The 18,381-nt window shown below is 37.7% G+C and overlaps 1 protein-coding gene across 1 annotated transcript; it reads right to left on the bottom strand.

Moving 5' to 3' along the window:
• Window positions 1–423: 423 nt before the first annotated feature.
• On the bottom strand, window positions 424–17,017 carry LOC140882705 (probable alpha-mannosidase At5g13980). Its single transcript, XM_073288861.1, has 29 exons — window positions 16,602–17,017; window positions 16,233–16,316; window positions 16,057–16,145; window positions 15,709–15,883; window positions 15,359–15,478; window positions 15,107–15,193; window positions 14,949–15,020; window positions 14,661–14,774; window positions 13,373–13,473; window positions 13,192–13,285; window positions 12,938–13,105; window positions 12,745–12,834; window positions 12,430–12,495; window positions 6,883–6,939; window positions 6,423–6,639; window positions 6,179–6,318; window positions 5,916–5,981; window positions 5,771–5,830; window positions 5,612–5,683; window positions 5,023–5,070; window positions 4,810–4,929; window positions 4,587–4,652; window positions 2,600–2,712; window positions 2,342–2,426; window positions 1,895–2,005; window positions 1,731–1,823; window positions 1,585–1,632; window positions 987–1,055; window positions 424–893 (listed from the first exon to the last, which is right to left on the bottom strand). The coding sequence occupies exons 1-29, from the start codon at window positions 16,836–16,838 to the stop codon at window positions 675–677; spliced, it is 3,081 nt and encodes a 1,026-aa protein (XP_073144962.1). The 5' UTR covers window positions 16,839–17,017; the 3' UTR covers window positions 424–674.
• Between the last annotated feature and the right edge of the window lie 1,364 nt (window positions 17,018–18,381).

Genomic DNA, 18,381 nt, shown 5'->3' with positions numbered 1-18,381 from the left:
GTGTCCAAAAGTGATTTACAAATTTGTCGTACACATTTACCTAATTACCTTTATTGGTAGTATCTTGAGATTGAAGGAGGAGAGAAATTAAGGGTGGAGAACACAAGTCCTATAGAAGAAGACGATTAGATTGTCCAAATCTTGGATTACTAGCGTTTATACAGTTAAAATAATTATCTACATCTCTAACTTTTGTTATTTTAAATTAATGATTTTGCTTATTTTTTATTAGAAGTAATATGTAAAAGTGTGCAAGCTTTGCCTGCCATCGGAATTGGGGAGTGAAAAGTGTGCTTTTGTTTTGTTTTTAATGCTAATTATATCTGGTTAATAGATATGATTCATAAATTTTATCACAATGCATAGGAGAAATTTATCTAACGACCACGGGGTAGAGAAATTTATCTAACGACCACGGTACAATAAAATAGAAAACATTTATTTAATATAATATATAACATACATAAAATACAAATAACACAACTTTTTGGCTCGGTTTTTATCACAAGATGTGTGATTTCATGTCACTTTAATCCCTTTCAAACCATCTAATAGCACCGCAGCGACATCGAAAGTTTTATTATAGAGAGAATTTCCGAAATATTTATGACAAAAACCAGCTTTTAGTGTTTTCCAAATTGATGAGCAGAGCCAAGTCAAATACCTTTCAACTCTCAGTACAGGAAAACTCTAGAATTGAAGTCGATGATAAAGGTTCGAATTTCCATAGGTGCGAGCTCCACCAACAATTCCGCGGGACGTATGGGGCGTCCTCTTGGCCCGGACACATGATGTTTAATGGAGCCTCCTTCTACTTTCCAAGATAATCTTTTCTTCTCCATTTCTTCTCTTTCTTGATTGGCGGATAAACTCATTTCACGAATATTGTATATCTGATCAGAGGACGTTGCAAAAATTATCAGCCATGAGAATAAAGACGGATATTAGGATAAAGGGAAAGAAAAATGTACTTAGTGTTGTCTTACTTTCTTGTTTGGAAAAACTCTCTTCAGTTCTACAGTGGCCATGACTGATAAGTCTTTGTCCTCGCCAACCTATTATAGAAATAAATTATAAGGACAGCAATTAGCATTTCGGTTGTAATTTGTAAACCAAGAGGAAAATCCAATAATCCCAAAATATAAGCCTTCCATAAAGACCTTCAAAGTTATTAATCACTGTCCAAGTTGTGAAGCCGTGAGATCACAATATCATCACCCAGCACACTCTTAGATAGATCTCATTCACCTATAACTCTATAAATGTTGAGCGCATGCACCTTAATCCTACCAGTAATATGATACAGGCTATATTCTTGGTGCTGATATCATGGTAGCGCACTTTTAACGGGTACTATTCTGCTAGGTCGACTCTCAACTAAATGATCGCCCATAAACCCCAGATACGAATTCTTATAAAATTGTACAATTGCTTGCAAAGATAACAAAGAACGGTATGGACTCACGGCCTAAGATTGCATCTTTAAACAATCAACGAGTTTTGCTTAAAATAACTTCTATTGGAGAAACTTAAAAATATCTCAAGGAAAATTGGGAGAATAATGCAAAATTAAAGAATTCAAACCTCGTATAAATGAGCTAATCGGAGCAGAATGGTTTGGTCTTCAAGCTCCTGAGGCATTAGAAGCAACCAACAGAATTAATTCATTAATAAGTACACCCAAAGCGAAAAATTCTAGCAGACACCATCAGTTTCTGAGCAGAAAATACCTGTAGGGTTAATATGGCAACACTATCAGGAAGACTGTAAGAAGGATCCATTGCTGTAAAAGTTGGTACGGGGAAATTTGTAAACTCCTCATCCTGCAGGTACATAAGCATGTTGTCTGAATTAAAGATATTTAGCAACCAACAAATACAGATGTACAAGATACCTGCTCAGAAAAGGCTAAAAGGAATGGTGAGTATATCTCTTGTCCAAATGATCGACGCCACTTCGATCCCTCTCCTAGCAGATCAAACCTAAGATAGTAGGTCCCTTGGACCTGTGAGAAATTTGGAGAGTAATATGAATAGATTACATGCCAGTAAGAGTGATAGAATATGGAAGCGTACGTTGATGGGAATGGAAGAGAAGTCTAACAGTTAAACGTTAATATTTAACATGTAATTCTTTCGCAGATAGTCCCAGGTCTTATCAATAGATACATTCTCGGAGTGCTCATTTCGTAGGGGAGGAGTCAAATAAAGAACTCCATTCCGCATACCTTTTCTTCCTCAGTTCGTTCGAGATCTTTCTTCATGTTAAATTCTTTCGCATGAAACATAACTTATTGAATAGGACAAATATAGTCGGGCAGATCGATCGGGGTGATGCTTACAATTAAACCCACACACTTGTCGAGAGTGCAGACTGTCTCATTTAAAGCCTCATCAACACCTCTACCATCATCATAAAGCAATCTCCTACAAAACCAAGGCTTGGAGTTATTTTCTTGAAGTAGAGCATATGAATGACAATAAATATTCTTATTTTATTTTTGCAGGAATGTAATCATGGCAAAGAAAAGATGTCAAAAGTTTATACAGATAAATCAGAACTATCGAAGAAAAACAAGAGCATAACTACAAAGTACAACCTATGGAGCATCAACTCCAACTGCCCATCAGCAATACTCGATCCTCCAACTGATCTATCCACCAAGATTGAAAACTCGGTGTTTTTATCTTTGATGTAAATTCCTAGATTTATCTGCAAGAATGTCCAACTAAATAATCAAGCAAAATAAAAACATAAAAACACACACACACACACACACACACAAAAAGAACAACAACAACAACAACAACAACAACAACAACAACAACAAACGACCTGAATTAAACTCCATAGTACTATTTCTGTGACCGATTATAATGGTTAATGGTAGGCGTAGCAGTGAGCAAAACCAGATTGGTTCGGTTTATGATAAAAACTCGAACCAAACAATACTATCGGTTTTGAAAAATTGCAAACCAAACCAAACCGAACCATCAATAATAAAAAAAACCTAGGTTTTGGTTCGGCTTGGTTTAGGTGACCAATTTTAAATTTTTTGTCAAATAATTTTTTGAATATTTTAAAACATAATTTAAAATTTTGTAAACTAGCTATTATTATATTATAAATAGATAAATATCAATATGCATACAAATATTAAACAATTTAACACTATAATGTATGAAAATGACTGCTTCGAAAAAAAATGTATGAAAATGGCATAACGAATTTCCTCTAAAAAAATATAAATTCTCAAAACAAAGTAGTTTAGCTAAAAAAACGTCATCATCCGCTATTACACTTCAAAAAATGAGAGATATTTATCTTAGATTTCCATTCAACTTCAATATAAATAATTGGAAAGCTTAAAATTTATAAAAGTAACATCTATTATCAATTTTACATAATATAATGAGATGATATAAACTAAAAAATAATAATATATGTATACATATTTGAAAATATTATATATTTATACAATCGGTTTGCTTGGTTTTGATGTTAATAAAAACTTTGAACCAAATCAATGTTTTCGGTTTTGTTAATTTAGAACCAATCCAAACGGTGATCGACTAAAACCTAATCCAAACCAGTGGTTTGGTTTGGTTCAATTTGGTTTCTGCTCACCCTAGCTATGGATCTTATGCGATCCAGAAATTCTGAAATTTCAGTATCTTTTAGGGATTTAACAGATTCCTGATCAACCAATGCATGATCATTTTAAGACAAGTTAACATTTTTAAAGTGTCCTAAAACTCGGGCTAGGCGCCGGGCGGCCGCACCGAAAACATGCTAATCGGTCGGCCTAGGCGGCCTTGGCGCCTAGGCGAGTATAGGGTAGGATTTTCAGAATTTTTTTTAATTTGGGCTTTTAAATTCGGGATATTTAGGGAAATGGACTCGGTCAAACATTTTTTTAAAAAATTAACCTCCCCCAAGTGATTTGCATTACACTACAGAAGGTCATTTTTTTAAAAAAATGTTTGACCGAGGTTAGAAAACAAAATACCCCTTTAAATTCAAAGCTCAAATTACAAAAAAAAATGAAATGTAATTTTTTTTTTGTTGGGCTTAAGTTTTATAAGCCCTAAACTGATGTACGACAAGAAAATCGATTCGTTGGCTTGCCCTAGCATCAAAATTCATCTTCATTGTCTGCATGATTGAGTAACCAGAGCATCTTGCGAATTAAAAGGCTGAAGAAATCAAAGCGAATGAAGAAGCCCACATTTTGAGTGCCATATTTGAAGAAAAAATTGGTGTACGCTCTTTCTTCAAATACTGAACTCATTTTAAATTTGATATTATTGTGTTGGAGTTATAATATTTCATTTATTATGTTAAAACCGTGGAATCCGCCTAGCGCCGCCTAGGCCTAGGCACTAGGCGCTGGTCTGGTGCCCGACTAGTGCCTAGCGAATTTTAGAACCATGCATGTTTTTGAGGTGATCATCGCAGTTGTCAGGCCGACACTGTCAGATATTCTTGTCCTCAAGATTTTAAAGTAGTATAAGTGCTTCAACAAATTCATATCAAACAAACTAAATGAATATTTTCTGGAAAGTTCTGCTCTTGAGAAAACATACAGGATAGTAGTTTCCAGCAATTGGTTGGTTCACTTGTAGGTCCCAATCAGCTCTGTAGTCTCTGATCTACAAAACAAGACAAAAGCTTTAGGTCTATGCATTACATGATTAATCCCAATAATTAATTTCCAAGCCGTGATGCTGATGAGATTTATACACAAACATATCATGCCACAGACAAAAAAATGATTGCCCCTGGCAGAAATGAATGGATGCAACCCACCCGTTCAAGAAAATCACGCCCATTAGAGTCTGTATAAAATGTTTTGTTGTTTCCTACAGTTGACTTTATTTGAGTTACTATCTCCTTCCCAATTCCATCTTCAATAGGTATCGGACCAACCTGTGATGCCAGACATTATGGGTAGCTCCAACATTAGAAGTTTAAATTGTTCTTATTATGAACAGCTAAAAGGACATGTGAAGGCTGACTTACCGTGAATTCAATCTCAACATGTTCCTTTTCCTTGTAAACTCTTGTGATCTGCAGATAAGTATGTTAACAATCCATGGTAACAAAGAAATGAAAAATGGGAGTATTTTTGTTTAGTTCCCCCTTTATTCAAGAAGGGTCAGGTCTCGGTTTCCCTAATTCCTAACAGGCGACGAACAATGCATTGCTATCCATTTATAAATTTGTACATGTTTCTTCCATTTAAGCTTTTGCATCACACAAGTGATTTCTGCAGTTTCTCACCAAGATAACTTCAACTTAATAACCATCTGAAAATACTTTCAAGATCCTAAATCAGTAAATTGTCGACATACATCGAAAAATTTGTAATGTATGCATCAAAACACATATGGCCCTCATAATAGACAAACATCCAATGATTCATTAACTCATAAATTGTTTTCCATACCTTGGGATATAACTCAAACCCTAAATGAGATGAAGAGATACCTATGTGGAAGACAATTCACAGGGAAACCTGATGGTTTTGGGGATTCCGGTTCTTTCGAGTGTGATATCCTATTATATTTATATAATCTACGTAGAATAAATTAATGATTCTCGGACTAACCTGAGATATCCATGAATTGAATGTCTGATGAACTTCATCAAACAGAGGTCCTCGAAAAACTGCAAGTGGAATCTGCAAAATAAGATAAACAATTCACCATCTAACCGAGAAAATGAAGATCATGCATTGAATGATTGACTTTGAAGAGAATATATGTACCTTTCCTTCAGGTTGTATTGGAAATGTGCCATTTGGGCGAAAGACATATGCTCCTGAGGCCTTTCATAGGTAAATGAAATTTTCCATCAATCTCAACAAGTATCACTTTAGGAAAGAAAAATAAGGAACATATTGCTAATATTACCTGAGAATCTTCACTCCCATCGTGTCCAGTATAATAACTGTATGATTGTTCCAGAGATATATTCACCTATATTATAAAGTATAACTCAAGAATATTTAAATGTACAGCAAAAGATTGAAAAAAGAAGACCAGCAAACTCACATTCAGGTAAGGTTACATCAACCACGACGACTAATATAGCAGCATGCATTTGACCAAACATAATTTAAAAGACAGAAAGATGTGAAAGGACAAGCCGATGTGGTCATTCCTATATGGCATACCGAGCTCCTGCTATTAATATATCGCATAAGCTTCCCATCATTTCCCGAGTATACAAGCTTCACGTCTCCTGAACCCACTTGAACATCGCTAGTTTGACTCCCATCAAAAGGATATGAAATTTGTTCTACGGAGGCTGGAGCTGCATATGTAACAATGTAGCCAACGGAATAAATTGCAATTACACCCTGGATTAAGCAAACATCATTTAGTAACTGATAAAAATATAAAAATTCTGCTAAAGACCTGCCAGCTTTCCACTTGATATCACATAAGTGCTAAAACCCAAAGGCTGAACAGTTGCTGTAAATGTGAGCCAATACACGGGAATGCTGGAGGATTCGCCCACATAAGCACTGGCATAGAATTGCCTAGTGTCTCTCAAGGAACCAACTAAAGGAATAATCTGTGATACAATCACTTGTCCAGCGGAATCACGAACAGTGACATTCTCATCGATAACCTGCAACAATGTAATGAAGCAAGATTAGATTACCCAGTTACCAATACATAAATGCAATGTACATGCATTCATACACATATAAATATACTACACATACGTATAACAGAGAATTCAGTTAGAATTGTTCTTTAGAAATCGTGAAATAATTAGGATCCAGAATAAACAAGAAAAATGGAAGAGTGAAATCTTTTACATTGATCTGAGTTCACCTCAATAAAAACGGAAAAGAATGCAACTACTCACAGGAATTCTCACAACATCTGTTCTTCTCCAACCCAGAGAGTTGTAGACAACCACCACCTGCACAAAGTAAGATACTTTAATTAAATATTGAATTCTAACACCTCTGTCCCTCATTAAATCTACCATTTTCCTTTACAAAATGTCTTAAATTATTTTTCAAATTTCTTTCCAAAATACCCTATCGTCTAAAAAGTAATGGTGTGATACGAATAACTCATAACCAGCACTTTCAGTTGATAAATAAGCATTCTAAATTTTTACTTCATTCTCTGTTACGTTGCTTTGTTTGAGATCTCGTTACGGGACGTTGGGGAATAAAATCGTCCAAGTCAGAATATAATTCCTTCTTGTTCGATCTTCGACCTTGGCGCCCAATGGTGACGAGTAAATTTAAGGCTCGTTGAAAAGAGAACCTTCGATCTTGACGATGTTTTTTTGTTTGGTAAAATTCTGATGCTTTATTCATTCCTTGTGGTTCAATAAATACATCAGACTCAAAGACTCCAACCTAAGCCAAATACGATCTTATCCCTATCTTAAATTCAAAAGAAAAACAACCACCAATAATCCTAATCTGCAGAATTCAAATAAATATAAAATAAAACAAGGATAAAGTAATCTAAAAATATAGAAGACTCCAATCTTTATGCAAGGATATACTAGCCCAACTGCGGCTGCTTGAACCGCCCATGCGTGAACCTCTTGTATACTCGTTGTGTGGGTTCGTATGGGGACATAACATCACCCCCCCATGAGACGCGTGTTTGCCCTCAAACACGAAGGAAGGATAACGTTCTACCAAAAGTGCAGCATCCTCCCACGAAGCCTCGGCTGGGGAAAGGTCTTGCCAATGAACTAGAACCTCTGCACGGCCTCTGTGGAATCTTGTATCGAGCACAGACTGCGGAAGTGGGCGGGAATCCTCGGAGTGTAGGGGAGGCAGTGAAGTGCAAACGCTGAAGTCCCCTCGGAATTTTTTTAAGCAAGAGACATGGAACACTGGGTGTATTTTAGCCGACGACGGAAGCTCAAGTTTATAGGCAACTTTGCCAATGCGAGCGATGACCTTGAAAGGACCATAAAAGCGTGGAGATAATTTCCTGTTGGCACGGGCAGCCAAACTCAGGTGGCGATAAGGCTGCAATTTGAGGAGGACCAGCTCGCCCTCGGCAAATTCTATCTCCCTGTGTCGAGCATCGTAATTGGTCTTCATAACCTGTTGCGCACGGAGTAGGCGATCACGGAGATTTTTCAGGGTTGCATCACGGCTTTGGAGCTCATGATCAACTGCTGCAATCCTGGACAGCCCTGGGCAGTATGACAGTAAGCGCGGGGGTGGGCGCCCATAAACTACTTCAAATGGTGTGGCTTTCAGAGAAGAATGGAAGCTCGTATTGTAACAGAATTCTGCCCAAGACAACCAATTCACCCATTTTTTTGGGTAATCGCTTGTGAAACAGCGAAGGTACATTTCTACCACTCGGTTGGCAGCCTCGGTTTGACCATCGGATTGAGGATGGTAGGCAGAGCTAAAGCAAAGCTTGGTACCTTGAAGGCGAAAGAGCTCCTTCCAAAAGGAACTAGTGAAGGTGACATCGCGATCGCTAACGATCGACTCTGGTAGACCGTGAAGTTTGAAAATGTGATCAAAGAAAATGCGGGCGACCGATGCAGCCGAATATGGGTGGGCCAAAGGCAAGAAGTGTGCGTACTTAGAGAACCGATCGACCACCACAAAAAGGACATTCTTCCCTTGAGAGGAGGGTAGGCCTTCAACAAAATCCATTGATATATGAGACCAAATCTGATGAGGAATGGGCAGTGGCTGAAGTAACCCTGCGGGGCGCAGCTGTTCCACTTTATTGCGTTGGCAAACCAAACAAGAAGCAACAAAATTCAGAATATGTCGACGCATGCCGTGCCAAAAGAATTCCCTAGTAATACGGTAGAGAGTCTTTTGATACCCTTCGTGACAGCTATTGTGGATAGAAGAGATGATTTTGTCGACAAGTGGAGAGTCACATGGGATGTAGAATCTGTTTTTGTACAGCAGAACCCCGCCCTTGTGCTCCCAAGGGCCCTGTAGTTGTCCATCGGACATTTGCTGTAATAAGAGTTGTAATTCCTCGTTAGTGGAGTACTCCTTCTGTATATCGGATAAAAAATCCCAATGAACCGTAGAGAGGGAGGCCAGCTGCCCTTCGCTAGCTTCCCTCCGTGACAGCGCATTTGCGACAATGTTTGTGCGTCCCTCCTTATACTCAACACAAAAATCGAAACCAAGTAATTTGGTGACCCAGCGCTGTTGGGCCGGGGTGGCAAGGCGCTGTTCCAAAAGAAATTTTAAGCTGTAATGGTCAGTGCGGACCACGAATGACTGTCCCCAAAAGTATGCATGCCAATGACGCACAACCTTAGTCAATCCAATAAGTTCACGCTCATAAGCTGGAAGTTTTTGGTGGCGTTGGGCCAGGGCCTGGCTAAAAAAAGCAATAGGCCGCCCAAGTTGCTGTAGAACAGCCCCTACGCCTAAGTCGGACGCATCACACTCGACAATGAATGTTTGTGAGAAATCAGGTAAAGCAAGAACCGGGGTGGAAGTGAGGGCTGCCTTTAGTTCCCCAAATGCATGTAGTGACGCCGGTGTCCAAGTAAATGAATTCTTACGCAACATACCAGTGAGTGGGGCGGCAATGGACCCATAGTTCTTGACAAATTTACGGTAGTAACCAGTCAGCCCGAGAAATCCCCTCAAAGTCGTGGGGGTCGTGGGTTGGGGCCAGCGTGTAATGGCCTCTACCTTTGCGAGATCCACATGGACGCCCGAAGGAGATACAATGTGACCCAAGTAAGCTACCTCCTTTCCTCCGAAAGTACATTTCGATTTCTTTAAGAACAACTGATGTTTCTGAAGTACACTGAAGATGGTACGCAGATGGTGCAAGTGTGAGTGCCAAGATTGGCTATAAATCAGAATGTCGTCGAAGAATACGAGCACAAAACTCCGGAGAAATGGGCGAAATATTGAGTTCATCAGCGCTTGGAAGGTGGAGGGGGCATTAGTAAGCCCAAAAGGCATTACTAGAAATTCAAAGTGTCCATGGTGAGTGCGGAATGCCGTCATGTGAATACTGTCGGGGTCCATTGGAATTTGATGGTACCCGGCGCGGAGATCCAATTTCGTGAAGAATTGAGCTCCATGTAATTCATCCAATAATTCATCGATGATAGGAATCGGAAACTTATCTTTGATTGTCTTTGTGTTGAGTGCACGATAATCTACACAGAATCTCCAAGAATCATCTGATTTTTTTACCAACAGCACCGGTGATGAGAAGGGGGAATGACTGGGGCGAATAAAGCCCTTTTCCAGCATTTCCGCACACTGTCGCTCAATTTCATCCTTTTGAGCATGGGGGTACCTGTAAGGTCGCACGACAACTGGATTTGTCCCTTGCTCCAAAATTATGCGATGCATAAAGTTCCGAGAAGGTGGCAGCCCAGTAGGCTCCAAAAAAATACACGAGAATTCCTCCAAGAGAGAGGGCAGATCCTCATGCGTGGAGTCCACGACTCGTGTGGCAGCAAGCTCGCCAACATGGTGATCACGTTCCTTTGTTATTCCTTGCAAAACTGTTGTTTGGTTGTTATGGGTAAAGGACATGCACATCTTGGAAAAATCCCACTGTATCGCCCCGAGATTCCGGAGCCAATTCACACCCAACACAGCGCCAAACCCTTGTAACGGAATCACTAGAAAATCAATGCAGAATGGTTGTTGACCCAATGTGATAGAGATCTTGCGACACACCCCCAAACATTGTAGGCGACGCCCATTGGCCACAATCCCCCATAGAGAAGCCTGAGGCTCGATAATCAGTGTCAATTTCTCTGCCAAAGAAGCATCCAAGAAGCAGTGTGTACTGCCGGAATCAATTAAGACAATGAAGGGAAGGTGACTGATGATACCATGGATCTGCATAGTTTGAGCCCCTTGGGTGCCCGTGATCGCATGAATGGAGATCTCGGGTCCTTCGGTGCCTGGGTCATTTGCATCCACATACGGGTCGTCGTAAGCCTCAATCCAGAACAGCCTCTTGCAACGGTGTCCCGATGTATATAATTCGTCACAATTGTAACACAACCCCTTAGCTCTTCGCTCATCCATTTCAGCCCGACTCAAACGTTTAACAAAAGGTTGAGTTGAAAGAGTACCTGAAGGTTTCTTGCTATTAATCCCACTATCTTGCCGACGCTGTCCAGATTTTTGTTCGTAGAGACGCGCAAGTTGCATCGCCCTCGGTAGAGTCAAGGGAAGATGCACTAATACTTCCGCTGAGATATTTTCCTTCAGACCTGTAATAAAGAGTTCTACTTCTTGATCTTGGGATAAGGTACTCGCCCGAGTCGACAATTGCTCAAATTGTCGCTGATATTCATAAACCGTCCCAGTTTGGCGTAACCTCGCTAACTCCCCCAATTTGGTGCACCGCAAGGCTGGACCAAAGCGTCGGTTACAGTGCTCCTTGAAATCTGCCCAAGTCAAAACTGGTTCATCACGTTCCACCTTCAAAAACCACAGTTGCGCATCCCCCTCAAGGTGGTAAGAGGCCATACCCACCTTTGCATTCTCCGCTGTGTTGTGGTGGCGGAAAAAATGTTCGCAGCGACTGAGCCACCCCAATGGGTCGGTGAGACCATCAAATTTGGGAAAAACCAGTTTCGAAAATTTGGGAAAATTCGAAGTGGAGTCCCCGTTATCCCTCTCCTTTTGTCTGTTGGTGTCGAAATTGGAGTTATTGTCGCGGTTACCAAAAGTTTCAGTGCGTATAGCCGCCATTTCCAGTGATAATGTCTCCATTTGTGCACGAAGCTCCTGCCGGTCCTGTTCTGTGCCTTTCTATCGTCCATATACATTTTTGCTTTGTTTGAGATCTCGTTACGGGACGTTGGGGAATAAAATCGTCCAAGTCAGAATATAATTCCTTCTTGTTCGATCTTCGACCTTGGCGCCCAATGGTGACGAGTAAATTTAAGGCTCGTTGAAAAGAGAACCTTCGATCTTGACGATGTTTTTTTGTTTGGTAAAATTCTGATGCTTTATTCATTCCTTGTGGTTCAATAAATACATCAGACTCAAAGACTCCAACCTAAGCCAAATACGATCTTATCCCTATCTTAAATTCAAAAGAAAAACAACCACCAATAATCCTAATCTGCAGAATTCAAATAAATATAAAATAAAACAAGGATAAAGTAATCTAAAAATATAGAAGACTCCAATCTTTATGCAAGGATATACTAGCCCAACTGCGGCTGCTTGAACCGCCCATGCGTGAACCTCTTGTATACTCGTTGTGTGGGTTCGTGTGGGGACATAACATTCTCATATGAAAATCCAAACCAAAATTGTAAACTCAGACATGATAAAGGGAATACTGCAGAAAACTGTTGAAATAAGCCTGGAAGATGATTCATGATGGCCCACAACTAAGAGTTAACTTCCATTTCGCAAAAGGCAGTTCATTGAGGAATCATTTCACTTACTAGCTTTTTCCCAAGTGAAAGATCAACTTCTGTTGGAGGGCAATAACTTATGTTCAGAAGCGGGCACTGGAAAGAAGATAAAATATCAATTCCCATACATCTAAGTAGAAGATTGCTTAAAATAAGCAAAGAAAAAAAAATCTTTAAACATTGAAGAGAGTTAAAAAAACACAAACTGAATATGAAGAAAATGGATTTGATGCAAATTGAATGCAAAGTTTTTAGCAAGAAACTATGGACATTAATAAATGCTATTACAAGTTTCACACAGAAAGAAAATGGAAAATGGAAAATGGAAAATGCTCGGGTGCCTGCCTGCAGGAAACTTGTAGTTGGACTTTCACATTTGGAATTTGATGAAGATTGTGTCAAACAACCAAGTGAATTTGCAACAACCTCCTCTGCCTGTACGTATTGTAAATTGAACACCTTAACTTGAGTCACGATTAGTAAGTGAAGGGAGTCAACTTTGCTAACCAGTAAGACAATAATTTCGAAAGGGCTTCACCTCCTTGTAACCAATTGAAAGCCGTTTCGCATAGTCATCAGCCACATGTTGCTTTTCTGTACCAGAAACTGCATCGTGATGTTGGGCAAGGGCCAATGCATCACCTAAAGAGTCAGTGTTGGGACCTGATTTATTTCTTCCTCTAAAAAATTCTAACTGCCTTGCTGCCTAATAAAGTATACAGGCACAGTGAGATTTCATATTCAAAATGGTCCCATCACTGAGGAACCTACTCAATTACATTCATAACATACCAAATAGTAGCCACTCATCATTCTGACATATCTTTTGATGGCAGGTCTGCTTGTAAAATATCCCGTCCAATAAGCATTTACACGGTCCGCGTATCTAATGCAAAAAATGCATGAATCATCGAGCTCATGAGAATGGTATAATTCCCTAGTGTGATAAGCATACCACAAAACTTAAACTCACGGGAAGAAGTCATCAATTTTAAGAGGCCAGGACTCATTTAGAGAATATTTGGCATCGGTATATAAAGAAGGGGTCGAATAAAAAGCATTGACACGGCCATCCTGCAAGAAAAGTAAAAAAACATTAGTCGCATGAACTAAAACAAAGATAGTTAGCAGATTCATCCACGAAAACGGTATGGGAAAAAAGTTTTATTCTAAATTCCCCAAAGTCATGCTCCATTGCCATTCAAGTATGAACTCACCACAAGTTTGAAACAGATGTAACATATAATTGACAAAACTTTAAGTGCTAAACCATCAAGAATGCCAAAACTACAACTCGATGTTTTCAAGCAATAGATATTCTTTGCTAGAATTATTAATGCCTCAAATCGTGAGATTGATTCTATCAAAGAGGACCTGTTCAATTTAATATATTTTAGATTCACAATTGATATTATAAAATTTATGATGCATATTTTATATGATTTTATTGTGATGCTGTAATTGGGAGAGATTTCATATTGTATTTGTTTCAAATATAATATCATCCTATAAAGGAATGATTATCAAATTCAAAAAATAAGAAAATTTAACAAGAGTTTTTGCCCTATGGGCATGTATCTCACAGTTATAGGCTTTTTATTACCAAACCATGTAAATGGGAGGTCAGCATTGTTTTCTCTCTTCACTGTCTACCTATTTTAAAATTCAAATTTTTGTGATTACTCTAATCTAGTTTTATCTATTTCACGTAAAGCCAAGAAAAAGCTCTGTCATTTCATGCAGCTAGGAAAACATTGTTTATGAGCATTACATGTCAGCAGCAAACACAATTTCTAGCCGGCTAGTCTTAAAGCTTACCTCTCTGATCCTTGTTTATCTATCCTCGTATGAAACGAATCGCTTCCTATTCCATCTATATCTCTAGAATGCAAAATGCTGCAACTTTTCTTTCACATTTCTCGCTTCAATTTCAACAATTGAATTCATACTTACATGTTCAACTTCAGGGAAGACCGCATAATCAAATAATGTATTTGATATTATGGTAAATCATTTTATGATTTTTTACGACGTGAGAAAGATTTTCTATGGAATTTATTTCCAAGATATTTTCTCAGATATACATATAGAAGGTAGAAGGTGATACTCGTATCAAGGTAAGAATGATCAACCAGTGTTTTAGTCCTCTGTGCATTAAAATAATGCACATAGGCCTTTATTACCGATCATTAAAAATTCCAATATCGAGTTTCTTGTTCTTTCTTAGACCATCTCGTGATTAAATGTTCAAAAATACTAACTTGATTGACATAATGAATGAGCTTATCCATGTTCCGGAACCATGTGTGAGCATATTGATACTTGAAATCTGTTCCCATAGTCCACATGACATGATTTGATCGAGTAACATTAGCCTGTGAGTAAAACAATCAAAGATGGTTAGAATCAATTGTTTTCAGCGGTTCCATAACACGAAAGATGATGACAGTCAATCTTGAATCATTCGAAAACATGAAGGGAAAAAAGATGCATCTTTCAATTATAATAAGTTCGCAAAGCAGGAAAAGAAAACTTCAGAATAATTTTACCTGTGCAAATGCAGCAGCTACAAAATCATTTACACGCTCTTGGACATTGTAATCAAATAAATTGATGTCATCCTTCAGCCAGAGAAAAAAATATATATGCCATTACAATCGACCTGGACAAGTTTCAAGGCAGGCATTAAATGCATATATAGAATTACCTGGACAATAGGAGAATCGTCATTGACTTCAAAGTAGAAACCAGTCGGAGGTTCGTAGTTCCCAGCATAGAAAGCACCTGCAAATATCTGAATATAAGACATAAGTTTGGAGACTTAAATTTGAGAGTGGTACATAAGATAATGACCAATCAAAAGTGAAAAATAAACATAAAACACCTATGTATAAACACTAGAGCAAATATTAACTTACTCATAAATTGTACAGTAAAAATATTGGCAACTTCAAATTACCTCAGAGGATGAACCACGACTCTTGGAACCCTGCCAAATGACCTCGAGCATCTTGTCATCTCTTCGTTTAGCTCGATCTTGGTAGTCAATGCGACCAAAGAAAAGTGAGTCAAATCCAACCTAAAGCATCAGGATGAATGAGGTCTATAAGATACTGGTAAGAAAATTGAGCACTGATTCTGCATCTATCAGGTATAATTACATCCCTTCCACAATTAGATGAATATTTTATAGATGGTTCTGCAAAATTTACGCGGTACAGAAGGTGATGAAATAAAAGAAAAGGCTTGAATGATTATTCCGGAGTAACGGGAGGGCCCTATCCTAAGAGCACAAATTTATAACAGTACCTCTGCCCCTAAAAGGTAAGCCTGCACAGCAGAATGTCCAAAGGGATCAATTTGCCAACCAATTCTAGGAGTCACATCGAACTCTTCCTTTAAAAATCGATGGCCTAGTGTAGTCTGATCTATCATGTCAATGTAATGAGGAGCCGCCTCATCATGCATGCACATTCCACCATTTCTGCGTGAGTAAAATTCAGCGGGGTGAGGGTGTTGAAATAAGAAACACAGTCACCTTCTGTGATATTCTTGGTACCAACGAGTAAGACGTTTTTTATAATTTCCATAGATCACGTGAACTCTTTATCCGTTTAAAGAATCACTAATTCAGTAAAGGTGAAAATTGGTCAGTACATGAATTCAAGTTGACCCGAGTTGACAAGCTTTTTAACTGTATCCTGCATTGTTTCGCTCTGCTCCCTCCACCACCGCTGGAAAAATGCCTAAGCAATAGAAAAAGTATGACAACAACGTTCATTTCAGAAACAATGACATAGAGATGAACAGACACAGAAGGGCAGAAAATTTACCATTTCAACGTAAATAAATTTCCTGTTTTTATCAGCCAACAGTGCCGGGATTAGCGAGTCCAATACATTTTGTACACATGCTCCCTACACAACACATTCAACTAATTTCAACTCTCCAAAACAATAATCCATCAAATATCCAAATCAAAAGCAGCTTATCGGTGGCGAACAACCGTCCGAGACATCAAGTGGAGTAGAACCGTGGCTCAGGATGGCGAGATAAAGACATTGACGTCTTTGAAACAAACAAAAAAAAATTCATTCGGGGCAAATGTCAGCTCGCCCCACTGGCCAGCGATGTAGGTGTCACTTTAAGTTTCAACACAAACAAGAAGAGTTCAACTCTGACTTTAAGCATAAGAAGAGAACCTGGATTGAATTATTCGATCCGACATAGTACTGATCCACAGTCTTCAGCCACCCAACATCGTCATGCGTATGAGGAACCAAATGAACGTTGAGCTTTCCATCGACAATACCTTGCGAAGTGTTGTAAACGATGAATTTACAATCAACCAACGCACACAGTAAAACCACAGTCAAGACCCCCGAAAAAGCTCTGAAAATCGTCATCGCTGAAACTGAAGCAGCCAAATACAGTTGCATCCAGTTCGAATAAATAGCCAGCAAAATACACCTAAATCAGACGAGGCCGAAGCGGTGACAATCCCAATGAAGAGATTGATAATCCGATTTTGTTCGTTAACATTTGTCCATGGAGTTTGATTTTGGTAAAGAACAAAAGTGGAGAGTTTTTGTTAACTAATAATAATACATATGTTTGATGTGGGAATTGGAGTTGAATTTTTGGAGTGTGACTCAGGCCCTGGTGTCAGGTTTATCCATTTTGACGGGTACGAATCCGGGTCAATCTTATCCATTTTAGCATGTTCGGGTTTAACATTTTTGTGAGAATTCGGATCCGGGAGTATCTCCAAGGATTAAAAAATTGGGAGTAGGAAAAAATATCAAAATTTAGGATTTTTTCTATTTTCATAGAAAAAAATTACACTAAATCTGCAGCATTTTTTTTCCCCTTCTACTAAAATCTCGCAACTATCCAAGTTTTAGAAAAAGATAAAAATGTATTCCCCCACTTTCTTTTTTGATCTAGTTCCCAAATCAATTAAAATGAATCAGTGCAATATTACAATTATCATTCAGTACATCATTTAAAAACAAGGGCAACTTAAGCCAAAACATGAGGTCATCTCCATCCCATTACGTTATATTGGTGTAACACTAACTTTAAATAGTGTAATTCACACACCAAATACAAAACTCATCTCCAATCCATTAAATCTAAACTCTACACTAAAAAAATATTCTCGGAATATTCTCTATTATTTTATTCACAACAACTAATTTATTTCACAAAATATTTTTAGACCAAATAATTAAAATATACATAATATCTAAAATAATTTATATATAAATATTCATTACAGATATTAATGAATTAAGAATTTTAATTAAATTTGTTTTAAAAAATATTTTAAAATATTTAATTTTATTATTTTATCAATTAATAATATAATTAAAAACATAAATTTAGTTATTTATTGAATAAATATCTTAAAATATATTATAATAAATAATTAGAAAAAAAAATGGATAGCGTAAGTGTTGCATCAAATTTAATGCAACATTGTAGCTTTGCACCAACTCAGCGCTGAAAATAGCGCTGGGTTGGAGCAAAGAATCATACCATGTTTACTAGTTTCCTGACAAAACAAAGTTGAGAAGAAGATTTGCAGAAAATTATATTTTCATCGATTTGTTATTGCTCCAAATTTTGTAAGATTCATAACATTCGAGTCAAATGTCTTAGAATTAGTTTCAAATTCAACTAGTATCAACTCATGACAAATCATCAAATAATGGTACCGAATTAAGAGATAATTCATCGGATTTTGGTATAAAAATCATTTTTAAATATTAATTTATATACATAAATCATACATTTTATATTATTTTTTAAAAACTTAATAAAATATGACATTCCTAAAATTTTTTAAATTCACGTAGTGATATACAATATTTTGATAAATTCATGTAAAGATCAAATAAAATATTATATACTTAAAAATTCTATAAATATTAAAAAATCTCCATTATTTTTACTATAAAATTTTATTTTATTAATTTT

This window comes from Henckelia pumila, chromosome 2, assembly GCF_033568475.1.
Source record: "Henckelia pumila isolate YLH828 chromosome 2, ASM3356847v2, whole genome shotgun sequence".
NCBI lineage: Eukaryota > Viridiplantae > Streptophyta > Magnoliopsida > Lamiales > Gesneriaceae > Henckelia > Henckelia pumila.
This window is presented reverse-complemented; position numbering and strand designations above follow the sequence as displayed.